A 13,465-nucleotide genomic window follows, 5' to 3' on the forward strand; every position below is an offset into this window, starting at 1 on the left:
TGTGCTTATGTGTCCACACATAGAATCTCCATAAGTTTAGGGAATCCCAGAGTATTGAGGATTTGTTCTTTTTTTCAGAATGAAACTCAGGAAAATGAAAAGGCCCCGGAACCCTCCGGGGAACCTGTTAGTACTAGGCCAGAGAAGTCCATCAGGAAGCCCAAGTTGTCTGTACTTCTGAGGAATGTGTACAAAGTTGAGATAGTAGACAGATCTGATAATTTCCTGCAGGTGAGATGGATAGGGCCAGTGGTGACCTGGCAGGAACAAGGGCCAGAAGACAGACAGAATGACGACAGTGTGGACAGAGGACTAGGACCCTACTACCTCACTATGCCTGGGAACCAACAAGATCTTGGTCCCTTAGAACAGTTGAAGGGGGCTGGGAGACCATTAGTTGTCACACAGTTCTCCACCCAGTGGTGTACATCTCAACATCAATTTAGGTTTAGTTCTGAACAAGGTTCCATTCTTGTTTTGCTGAATTTGTGGCCTGAAATGTGTATGTTCTAGGCAGGCACCTCGCTGACCTCTTGGCACTTCAGTTTGGCAACTGCCCTTTGCAAAATTTTTTTTTCCTGGGCTTCCAGTGAACTTGGGCTCAGCTCTGACCTTAGTTTAACAAGCCTCCCCTCTCTGGTCATGGTAGCTCCTGTTTGCCTAGTTCAGCCTCTTGGTAAAGGTATCACTTACACTTCCTCTTCTCTAATAAATTACAGGCAAAATGCACACTATTCTTAGCAGCTCCACCTGAGTTGCTGTAGTCACTTAAAATGCTGCTAATTCACAATGACAGATCCTGCCAGCCTCCTCAGGCACTATTACCAGGAAAGCAGAGGGACTCCTCAGGGAAGAAGAAAGTCTTTACCTTCTTCAGCCTCTTCCTGCATTGACGGCAGTTTGGCCTAAGTGGTTGTTCCATCTGTGCCCATCTCCGTATTGCACATGAGATTACTGACAGTCACCTGAGATCAGTAGCACCTCTGCTTTAGAGTTCTTATCACTGTTATTTAGGGGCTAGGGGTAGAGGTAGGGTGAGGGAACTGCTCCTGCTGAGTGAACTGCCTGAGGTATGGCTAGAAGGTCGAGCCCATCCAGAGTGTCAGTGGCTGCTATGAATAGACACTGTAGCTCCTCCTGTGGGCATGTGGCCATGTCACAGGAGGGGAAAATATGGAAATCCACAGTTATCCATGGATCCATGGATCATAATACACAGACCACAAGGAGAAATTCCTCCAAAACACCTGTAGTTATTGCTTTCAGCAGCAGAAAGGAAAAAAGGAAATAACAATTGAAGTGACGTGGTAAGTCTCTGGAAGGTTCGATTCAAGTGTAAAAATGATCTTGATGAATTTAAAATTCACAAAGACGATGGAATTCAACAACATAGACCCAGATTCCAGTAAAGAGTAAACTTGAAGTGCAGTTTGGGACTGATTTACACGAAGAAAAAGCAGAGACTGTCCATGCTCAGGGTTGTAGATTTGCATATCTGTATTCAGAACTACAAGAGGAATGCACAACACAATGCTGTTGCTTATAATTTTTTTTTTTTTTGGTACTGGGGATCGAACTCGTGACCTTGCGCTTGTGAGGCAGGCGGTGGCACCACTGAGCTACATCACCGGCCCTATTGTTTATAATGTAAAAAAAAAAACTCATGTGATGTTGAAATTTATAAAAAGAAAAGTTAAATGCAAGAACATATGCTACATTCTTTACATTCTAGAACAGGTTTAGGGAAAGATGGAAAAATAAAAATTGGGTTCTTCAAGAAAAAATCAGAGTAGAATTTTTATGGAGTAGAATTTTTATGTAAACAAAAGAATTCAAAAGCATGGCTTAATGCCACTTTTTGTGTTTGTTTTTGTTTTTTGGGGGTACTGGGTATCGAACTCAGGACCTTGCATTTGTGAGGCAGGGGTGTGGTGCCACTGAGCTAAATTCCCAGCCTCTTAAGGCCAGTTTTTAAGAATAGGAAAGGGTTTTGTGTAGAGAATGTCCTTTGAGTCTACAAAAAAGCAAGGAAAGCTCAAAAACCATTTACAGAAAAAGAAATTAATAAAATGAGATTTGACATTAAAGCCAGAGAAGTTTTCAGGTCCAGTGGAAATCTTTTAAACTTCAGGGTGATGGATTCTATAAGGACAGCCATCTGTGGCCCTGGACTGTTTCGATAACACAACAGAGTCCATTTTTGGGGATGCAGCGCAGCACAACACTTAAACACAGGGCTTCTGAGCCAGTCCAAATGACCCTGATCCAAATCACTTGAAGTGTGACATCGGGCAAGTTATACAACGGTGAGGTGACGATAGCAGCTACTTCACAGGGTGCCTGTGTATGCAAGGTCTCCAAAGCACTAGACAGTTGCCTGGCTCCCCAGTGAGCCGCAGCCACCACTCTAGCTAGTGAGCTACCATTCGCATCTGTTCATTCAACACATGTGTATTAGGTGCTGTGTTCTGGGTACCAGGAGAATGTTAGATGCAGTCTTAGCTCCATGTGGTATAGAAGATGCTCACAAAAATACCCTGCAAAACAACAGATCATGAGGTGATTGCTTCGGGGCAGCTCTGTCAGCTGGTGCCACTATGAAAACACTGCCTCCCTAACAGGGTTAGAGCTGGGTTTAGCTCCTTTGTTTGAAGGCATTAGCTCACTTAGGTATTCTTTTTTTTTTTTCTTAAGTTCTTTTATTGGTACATTTTAGGTATACAATTTGTTTACATTTATCATTGGGTATTTGTATGTGTACATGATGTATCTTAGTTCTTATTTTTTCCCCATTAACTGTGTGCCCTTCACCCCCTCCACTCTTCCCTATTGACCTAGATTTCATTTCCATATTTTTTTCTTTTCTCATAGTTTTTCCTTTCCCTTTTTTCCTTTCCCCGTCCCCTTCCTTCATCCCTATGTCTTTGGACCTTTTTTCCTATTTCAAATTATCAGTTATTCATTTTATTCATTTTAACCCTTATTTACACTTTCAGTTTCTCACACTAGAGAAACTATTCGGTATTTACACGTGTGTGTCCTATTTATTTCACTTAAGAGTATGGTCTTGATATGCATCCATTTAGCTATAAATGTCTCTATTTTCTCTTTCTTTATGGCTGAGTAGTACTCCATTTTATAAAAAAACCCCACATCTTCTTTATCCAGTTTCCAGTTGTTGGGCATTTGGGCTGTTTCCAAGCTTTAGTTATTACAAACTGTGCTGCTATGAACATGGGTGCACATATATCACTGTGGTATGATTCTTTTAATTCTTTTGGGAAGATCCCCAGCAGGGGAATAGCTGGGTCACATAGGACCTCTACTTCTAGTTCTTTGAGGTATCTCCATACTGATTTCCACAGTGGTTGCCCCAGTCTGCACTCCCACCAACAATGGAGAAGGGTTCCTTTCTCCCCACACCACCCCCAGCATTTGTTATTGGTTGATTTCTTGATAACAGCCATTCTTTCTGGGGTGAGGTGGAATCTTAGTGTTGTTTTCATCTGCATCTCTCGAATGACCATATGATCATCTCAATAAGTGCAGAAAAGGCATTTGACAAAATCCAACACCCATTCATGATAAAAACCCTACAGAAAATTGGAACAGAAGGTCTTTATCTCAACCTGATTAAGGCTATCTATGAAAAACCAACAGCCAACATCATACTAAATGGTCAAAAACTCAAAACTTTCATGCTAAAATCAGGAACAAGGATGCCCACTATCACCACTCCTGTTCAGTATAGTTCTGGAAACATTAGCCACAGCAATTAGAAAAGAGAACGAAATAAAAGGAATAAAGATAGGAAAGGAAGAAGTGAAACTGTCATTATTTGCTGATGATATGATACTTCACATAGAAGCCCAAAAAAGCTCTGCCAAAAGACTTCTAGACTTAATTGGCAGATTCAGTAGAGTAGCTGGATTCAAGGTCAACACTCAAAAAACAATAGCCTTCTTGTACACAAATAACAGACTCACTGAGAGAGAAATTAGGGAATCAATTCTTTTTACAATAGCATCCAAAAAAATGAAATATCTAGGAATCAGTCTAACAAAGGATCCAAAAGACCTCTACCCTGAAAACTGCAGCACTCCGAAAAAAGAGATTGAAGAGGATACAAGAAAATGGAAAGACATCCCTTGCTCCTGGGTAGGAAGAATGAATACAGTGAAAATGGCCATACTTCCAAAACTGCTATATAGAGTCACTGCAATGCTGATTGAAATTCCAACAATATACTTCACAGAACTAGAGAAAACAATCCAAAAATTCATTTGGAACCATAAGAGAACTAGAATAGCAAAAGCAATTCTAAGCAACAGAGACATGGCTGGGGGTATCACAATCCCAAACATGAAACTATACTACAAAGCTACTGTGATAAAAACAGCAGGGTACTGGCAAAAGAACAGACCTGAGGATCAGTGGAATAGATTAGAAGATGCAGAAGCAACTCCAGACATACTCAGCCACCTCATCTTTGACAAAGGAGACAACTACCATCATTGGAGGAAAGATAGCCTATTTAATAAATGATGTTGGAAAAACTGGATTTCAACCTGCCAAAGATTAAAACTAGACCCATACCTATCACTATGCACTAAACTAAGATTGAAGTGGATTAAAGATCTAAATATTAAGACAGAAACACTAAACTTGCTGGAAGATAAGTTAGGTATAACTCTTGAAGACATTGACATAGGAAAAGACTTTATGAACAAAACCTCAGTAGCTTGGGAACTAGCACAAAGAATTAACAACTGGGATCTCATCTTATTAAAAAGCTTCTGCACTGCAAGAGAAACCACCAACAGAGCTAAGAGACAATCTGCAATGTGGGAAAAAATCTTTAGCAGCTGCACCTCAGACAAAGGACTACTATTAGAATATATAAAGAACTAAAAATATCAGATCCCCCAAATTCAATGATCCAGTTCAAAAACGGGCATCTGAAATGAACAGAAATTTCTCAGAACAAGAAGTAAAAGCATCAAATAAATATATGAAAAAATGTTCAACATCACTTAGGTATTCTTGATTCCAAGGTGTGCAATCTTCTGCCTCCAGCCTTGAGCACATCTATTTCGGTGGCTTTGCATCCATCAAGAAAAGCTGAGTTAAAGGAAGTAACCCAGTGTCACATGTATTTAATTGCTAAAACTGCAAGTTTTAAGTTCCATTTCTGCCTAGGGAGAGTTTGTTTTCTTTGTAAGACTGGTAGGTGCCAGGAAACAGTCACTATGGAGCCACCTTTTCTGACAGGAAAGCAGGTGCAAGAAGCTTTATTTCATTTTTGTAGTTCAGTATTAGACACAGGACTAGGAGGCACATTCAATCATAGAAGTGAATGAGTGAGCCTGGAGTGAATAAAAGTATCCTTTACCACCATTTTAGATTCTGACCATGTATCTTTCAAAAGGAATAGCCCATAACATTAAAAAAACAATCAGGTAGAGAATAATGGGTAAATACTAGTCACAGACTTGTAGGGTAAAAGCTATTTAGACATAACAGTAGAGGACTGTTTCTGAGGTTCTTAGAGAGGCACCAGTTCCCAAAGCCAGAAGGATCTCCTGAACATCCTAAGTGTACAAGCAAGTGAATGGCCCTTACCCAAAACATCTGTCTGTCTTTTCTGTTAAATATGTCTATCACTAAGGCCCTTTGGTCCTCATAAAGGCTTACTACAGAGCTGATAATCCTCAACAGCCAAGAATCTACTCTACATAGTACCCCTTAGGAAATCTCCTTTTCCGCAAGTTCATTTCCCAATTTCTTCCTTTATGGACACAGGATGTTGAACTTTATGTAAAGTCAGTAATCATGCAGCCTGACCTTTATTTTATGAGTATTTTTGAACACTTAAGTGGGTTCTGAGTGAGCACTTCTGCATGTAATCTTCACATCTAGGCTTGCTGGTGGTTAGGAAGGTTTCATTATCCCCATTTTACAGAAGAATACATAGGGAGAGAAAGTGACTTGTCCACATCACATATGAGTAAGAGCCAGAGTTGGGAGTCTAGGTCTTCCGTCTGCATGTCTAGCACCATTTCCACTGTCCATCTGCCTCTACAGCCTCTGTGCCCCTACCAGTATTGCTGTCATCTTCTCCCTCAAGTTTGTGCCTGAGATCCCAAAGCCCTGTGTGAAGGTTTTGACACAGTGACGCGGAGTCTAGGCCATGGGGGAAATAGCCTGGGTGCTATTTCAGCCTTTCCCATGGAGCAGCCCAAGTGGAGTCCCTCCTTCACTACCCATGGTGCTCTTTGGCTCTCTCCTGCCCACAGCTGTAGTGGGCTGGTCAGGTTCACCTCCGGATGGCCGTGAGAGGAACTGGAGTCTCAGAGATGGGCCTAAATAAGGAAGAGGGCAGTGAGAACGGTATTTCCTTCTCAGCCACATGGTATTGAGTCCTGGGAGAGTGCCGAGGGATGCATGTTGGGCCAGAAGATTTCTCACAGCAAGTTGAGTGGCCTCTGGGAATCATATCTTTGTGGGAAGCAAAACTGGTGATTATCCTTTCCTGCTTCCCTGGCAGGGATTGGTGGGAACACTGAGTCCTGGGGGATCAGCTCTCGGCCAGGCACAGCCATGTTGGGGACGAAGGCCCATGTGGCAGAGGCGCATGTGTCCAGGACCAAGCCATGGCCCCGGAGTGAACAGGCCCACTCTGCCCTTGCCGCCCATGCTGATCCCAGGCCATCAAGGCACTAGAAGGAGTCTCCCTGACTGCACATCACGGGAAATGATGGTGCTCAGGGTCTCTGCCTGGAAACAGAGGCCTAGGCTTGGGGCAGCCACCACCCCAGCACGTGGTCCCACCACCACCCATGTGATACGGAAACCCTACATCACGAAGCTCGGAGGTTATGTCTGGAGAAGACATCGGGTCTGGAGTTTGGAGACTTCGTGCAGGTCCTTCAACCCCTCTAACACCTCCATTTCCTCCTCTGAAAATGCAGAAAACAACTACCTGTTCCTGTCCTGGGTTTCCTGACAATAAGGAGACACTAGTATCAACATGGGAAGAAAGTGGGACTTGTGCAGAAAGGTCTATAATTTCTTTTTGTTTTTTTCCTTTTCCTCCCTCATCCCCTATCAACTTTTCACTAATTTTTAAGGGTTTTTTTTGTCCTACTACTTTCATCCTTCATTGATGGAAAAAGTTCATTTTTTTCCTCAGGTAGGTATATTTTCAGTACCCACAATGTTTCAGGCCCAGGATAGGCGGCAAGACACAAAAGCATATAAGGCAGGTGACACCTTTGGGTCCTCTCTTGCAGGTTAGAATTAGGGTTAGGGTCATGGTTCTCAGGCCAGAGTCTCTTCCTTAAGTGTGATACTCTCCAAAAGCAGAACTGTCTGAACTTTGGCCTTGTGGGAAGCCTCAGGAAGGCAGAAAAGGCCAGGAGCTCTCCTTGACGGGACAGAATCTCTAAGAGGCCATCTGACAGTGAGACAACTACTCGGAGCAGGACATTATGTGGTCCCCATGCTTGGCGCTGGCATCTGAGATGTAGGAATATCTCGCTGTTTACCTAACCTTTTCTTTTCTGCTGTCTTCTCCTGGTTCTTGGATCCCAGTATTGGTGAAAAAGTCAAATGAATCATTTTCATGTTGAAAGAAGCATAAGGTGGTAGTTATAAACCACAGAGTTGGGGCTAGAATGCTGGGTTTGAATCCCCGTCCTGCCGCAATTAGCCGTTAGAGCTGGGGATTATTTAACATCTCTGTACCCTTTTTTCCCCACCTGCACACTGGGAACATGACCTTAACAGTCCCTCCCCATAGGGTTGGTGTGAAGATTAAATGCATTGATATTTGTAAGGCGCTTGGCACAATGTTTAGCACCTAGTAAGACTCAATATTGAGCTTGCTAAGCAAAATTTAACAATCGGTCTCAAAACCATTTTTACAAGAATGCAAGGCCTGTGGAAGGTCAGGTGCAACAGGGCTTGGAGAATTCTTTCCAGGGCCCATCACTAATTCTGTTCCACTGCTCGCAGACAGCAGCCTGTCCTTGCATCTCCAGCTTGTTAACGCTGATATTCCCAGTGCCCTTGGAGGATATCCATCCAGCACGCACTCATGTAGAAATGCTGCTTTGCAAACCTTTCATCAAGTGTTATAAAGAAGATGTCAGCCTGATGCAGACACATCTGGGGGTGGCAGGGAAGAGAGTCGTTCATTTTCAAACCTGTCAAACAAGCACTCTGGCTGGTGCTCTGAGCCCAGCAGCTGGAAAGAAGCTCCCGGCAGGGGAAGATGGGCTGCAGCAGGCAACTGGCAGGAGGAGAGAGCCCAGGAGACAGCTTCCCAGTCAGCCTGCCTGTGGCCCTGTAACTGGACCTTACAGTGAGAGAAACCTAGAGATAGGCTCCAGGGCCAGGAAGCAGAGACTGCCTTCTCCCTGAGCACTGACATCCTCAGCTTTCTGCAAAGTCGAACACAAACTCTGGCTGTGAAGCCTGAGATTGCACCAGGAGTCCCTGGGGACCCAGGTCACTGGGATAGGTGTGTATTGCTGCTTCAGAACGTCAGATTCCAAATCTGACAGCAACAGTGGAAAGCGGGAGGAAGTCGGACTTGTCTTCACTAACTGTCTTCACTAACTGGACACCCAAGCTTCTAGGCGGCTCTGATGTCTTCTCACTTCCATGCACACTCTCCTGGTTCTAGCTGCCCTTCCACTCTGCCCCTTCCACGGCACCAGCACTGGGCATGATCAGAACCTGCCGCTAGCGGGGGAGGTGTGTGAGAGGGTGGGTGGCGACCAGAAGGAGCCCTCAGGAAATCTAAACTCACATTTCTGCTGTGCCTATAACCCTATGATCCTGAGCATGTCCTTGAAGTAGCCTGACTTTTCCTTCTCTCGTCTTGAGAATGTTGGAGGTAGAGGTGAAAGTCAAGGTGGTGAAAGTCAAGGTGTAAATTAGCCTGCAGGGGGCCTTGTGGTTGAGGGTGAGGCCTGGGAAGCCAGACAACCCTCAGCTTAATTCCACTTTTTCCTCAGCCTCGGCAGTAAAATGGGAATAAAAATAGAACCTCCCTCCTGGGATTGTTATGTCGGATAAGCATACTGTAAGTGACTAATCGCCACCAGCTTCATCATACTCAGAGGCATTTAGAAGTCAAGTGAGCCTGCTGGAATGTAACTCTTGGCTGAGATACTGAGAGTGGAGTGGGCAAGTTATTTAGCCTCTAAGACTCTCCTCCTGTGATGACACACATATCACAGAGTGGCTTTGGGACTGAAGGGGATCATCTACAGAAAGCCCTGGACACATCTCCTCTCTACTGCTTTCTGTTTCAGAGCTGTAAGTGTTCCTGGATGTATAACTTTCCTCTTTGGTAGGTGGGTAGTGGTCTGATTAGGCAATAGAGAATAACTTGTTAGCAAGAGCAAAGGAATCCCAGGAACTGCCTGTGCAGGAGTGAAATTCCTAGACTTGTAGCCAGGCCTCTGTCCCCGGTTACACATCAGTGCCTGCAGGTAAATCACTAACTACAGGGACGGCACCAACCCTGGGATCTTTTCAGAAAAGCCCCTCCTTTTCCCAACCTGAGTGGCAAGCTCCTGAGCCCGCTGCAGAAAGACCATGGTTTGGGGGCGCCCCCACGCCTACCCCCAGTGCATTGATCGCTTGAGCTTCCCCGTGACAAGCCTCAGCTTGGACCCTGGGAAAGGCAGCGCTTCAGGCCCAGGGATATTTGTGTAGGGAGGAGGTGGAAGCAGTTTCAGGAGCTTGATTCATTCCACCAGCAATCTCTGTCAAACAGGTTTCGGCAACTTCAGGGAGGCCTTTGTTCTATTGTTCTGGAGGGCCAGACAGGCCTCCCTGCAATCCTGGAATGGAGGGTGGGATGGGGGAGGCGGGTGGAAGCCCCCTGGAGACGGGCAGCAGGCGGCTGTCGGTGGCAGCCTCATTGGTGTTCACACAATACCAGGGATCCAATTCTCTTTGATTGTAGCTTGTAAACCTTAGGCAATTGAGTTTCTTTGCTATTTTCTCCCCAGAGGCAGAGGGGGCAACCAGAGCCTGGGAAAAGAAGCTGAAATTACACTGCCTACTTTTTTTCTGAAGGCCTAGATCTCCTTGAGGCTTTCCAACTCTGCAAGTCTATGATGGGAAATCTGGCACTTCAGTGGATATTAAACAATTTAATAAAATAAATAAAATAAAATAAAATAAATAAAATAAATGGAGGAAACTCTCAGATAACTTGGAGCATAAATTTGGTTTTGGTACAATGGAATATCATTCAGCCCTAAAAAGTACTGAAATACTTCAGCATGCCATGGATAGACCTTAAAAGGATACACCTTAAACCAGCATGCTAAGTAAAAGATATCAGATACAAAAGATCTCATATTACATGATTCTGTTTATATCAAATGTCCAGACTAGACACATCTATGGAGAAGGAGGCTCAGGTCCCTGACAAACACCATACAGTCCCACATTACCCTGCACAGTGCCTCCCTGGCCTGGTGGCACATCTCAGCTGGCTCAGAGCCCCATAAAATCATGCACTCATGACGGTGCTCCCTGCAGTCCAGGTGGCCTTGGTGGTTGCAGTCTGGACACTGTCAGGTTTTGGTGTCCACAAAAGCATCTCGTGTCCAAGGTGTGGCAGCTAAGCCAGTGCCACTGAAATTCCTCACCTTCCCTGGTGGATTCTGGATCATCACAAATCTCCCCACAGACATCTCGGAACGCTCATTTGCACTTTGGGGCCTCTATATCTCACTGGACATCACCACGGGGACGCTGAACCCCTGTTCAATTAACTTTTCTGCACTTTTCTCTCTATAGGTTTTGAAAGAGGGAAGCCAGGGAAAAGTTGTTCAAATTGCAAAAACAAAACAAAGTTACTCATCCATTTATAGGGTCATTTTGCACTTCTTAAAATAAATGGCTTGTTTTTCTCATTTTCCTTATTATTAAAGGAAATAGTTTTATACTGTTCAAGGACACCTTTATTATTAGGTTAATACAGGATAGTGATTTGTATAGGCTCGGTCACAAAAGTGGAAAATAAATATTGAACGTGAACAGAAACACACACACACATACACACATGCCTTGTAAGGATGGGGTTTTTGGTTACCCTTCTCAGTGCCCAATGCCGCTTCTCAGTTTGAGCCTCTAAGTAGAATATTAGATGTTCCCATCTGTCCACACCTGCTCTTCCCTGGGTGTGCACAGTTGCGGACAGACTCGGTGCTGAACCGGCGACCACCAGAGGGTGTCTGATATCTTGTGGCCCCATTGTGGATGGGAGGGGAGGGAAGAGAAGGCAAGAGCTGACGGAGGCCGGAAGTCTGCTCTTGCTAAGGCCACACAGGGCTGGGGATTTGGCTCAGTGGTTCTGCCGCCTGCCTGCCTCACCACACAGATTGGGGTTCCTACCTGGGTCACTCCGCTCTGCAAAGGCCACAATGTGGATCCCATTCAAATCATCTTCCTGTAGGAGAAAAGAAGTACGATCTCAGGTGGAGAGATAGAAAGGAAGGTACTGGAGGTGGGGATGGAAATGTTGGGGCCCAGGGGATGACGGGGGCAGAGAGGAACAGGCAGGGTACACGTTAAGGGAGGGAACACTGATAACCAGATTGCAGGGATGCATGGAATTTTGATCGGGGATTCAAATACATGAGTTTACAAGACAGGAAAACAGCAACTATGCACAAGATCATAGCACTCGGTGGGTCTCTCTCCTGTGGTCTCGTGGGTCTAGAAGAGCAGTAGCATAAGGCAAAATGAGGAAGAATTTGACTCTGGTTTATCAGAGCTCCAAGGGCAACCAGCTCTCCAGAGGCCACTCAGTGATGTTGCTCTGGTACAGGAGAGATAATCAGCGATGGGCCAGATGCTGGAAACTTTGGAGAGCTGCTGACAGATCCCGAAGTTATGCCCAGACAGGCAGCAGACAGGACTCCTCCAGGTCAATTAGGATGTGGCTATTGTTGTCCACACAATAATCATGCACAAGTCTTGACCCCACAACACCTCTGATCGAGGCAGTGAGACCCATGCAGTAATCAGAGGGCCCCTCTGCGACTGTGAGCTCCAGGTGGTTTCCTTGCAGTCCTTTCTGCTCTGAACCCAAAGCTTGCTAAATCAGTATCAGCATTTCCCTGAGTAGGGGAAGAGAGACTCTGGAATTTAGGCCCGTGGACTACTGAGAATGGTGGGTGTGGCTGTGAGGCGGGGCAAGGAAAAGAAAGTGGAGCGAGTATTTCAAATTATAAGGCAAGCGAGGGGCACGTTGTGTATCCACGTCTTGGACAGAAACGACCACCTGCCTGTGTCTTCTGGACATTCATTATTCCTGGAGAAGGAAGAGCAGGAGTTCAGAGGGGCCTCTCTGACAAGAAATGTGATCCTCAGGATGTGAACAGGAATATGTGTGAGATGGATGCTCAGGGCAGGGCCAAGTGAATACTGATTATGGGGGACACGGTGAGGTGTTTATTGGGCACCTTGAATGTCAGAATCATTCTATAGGGGAAAAAAATCTGCAAGAGTCTCAACCCTCCTCTGATCTCAGTTTCTATTTCAATTGATTTTAATGCTGGTGCAATGCTATCTAAATGCTAATTTTTTTCTTTGCTTTTGAAATGGATAAAACTTCGAGAAATTCTATAAGAGATTAAATAGAAAATATTATTATTAAGAGCAGGAGAGAGAAAGCTGCCTCGGTCAGATTCTCAGGGGAATTGAAATTTACAGATATATATATGTGTACGCGCCAGTTTATTACACAAATCCGACAGCTACCAGAAGGGGAGCCTGAGGTTTCACTGTTTTACATTTGCTATTATCGCCAGACAGAATATCCCGATCAGTTCTCATTAGGCAGCCCTGTGTCTCTGTCACCTGCCATCAGTTGGAAGTGAGCCCTGTTAACTCTGTGAAGCGGGCCTCATTTCTGGGCGCCCTTCTAGAACGCGCTTGGAAATTGGTTTTAGGATTAAGAATCCATATTCGTTTTCTAAGAGGCTGCTTATAATATGCTTGTCATTCCCCAGGCCGACACAGTCCCTGGATGGAGAGCCGTAACCAAGGGACCGAGCCCTCTCTGTGTGTGTCTCACAGATTCAGCGCACGAACCTGTATTGAACACCTGTGAAGGAGCTGGTGCATGCTAGTTACCAGGTATTTTAAGTAATAAACCCACAGAGCAAGAGTCCATGGGTGGCAAACCCTGAGTGGGGCTATATGGTGAGAACCCAGTGTAATTGACAAGGAGGAGGCAGCTGACCACAGGACCTAGCCAGCCCAGGGTCAAGCAAGAGCCTTCTCTGATCCCTGATGCTTTTGCTACCCAGATCACCCATTTTGGCTTTAGCTCACATTGCCTTAAAATTGTCTTTTTAATCTCATGAATCTTCCCTCATCAAGTAGACATCAAGCTCTGAGAGAAGGGATTATGCCTTCAAATAACAAT

At 44.9% G+C, this 13,465-nt stretch overlaps 1 protein-coding gene across 2 annotated transcripts in view; it reads right to left on the reverse strand.

Annotated features, from left to right (window-relative positions):
• The window catches only part of Casq2 (calsequestrin 2), a 63,836-nt gene that overhangs the window by 5,080 nt on the left and 45,291 nt on the right, over window positions 1-13,465 (reverse strand). For both annotated transcript variants that reach the window (XM_021265740.2, XM_004853793.3), the window contains one exon: window positions 11,425-11,479. In XM_021265740.2, coding sequence (XP_021121399.2) covers window positions 11,425-11,479 — 55 coding nt within the window. The remainder of the gene's footprint in view (window positions 1-11,424; window positions 11,480-13,465) is intronic.

This window comes from Heterocephalus glaber, unplaced genomic scaffold (assembly GCF_053883595.1).
Source record: "Heterocephalus glaber isolate CG9 unplaced genomic scaffold, H.glaber_assembly_v1.0 deba00001442, whole genome shotgun sequence".
NCBI classification, from domain to species: domain Eukaryota; kingdom Metazoa; phylum Chordata; class Mammalia; order Rodentia; family Bathyergidae; genus Heterocephalus; species Heterocephalus glaber.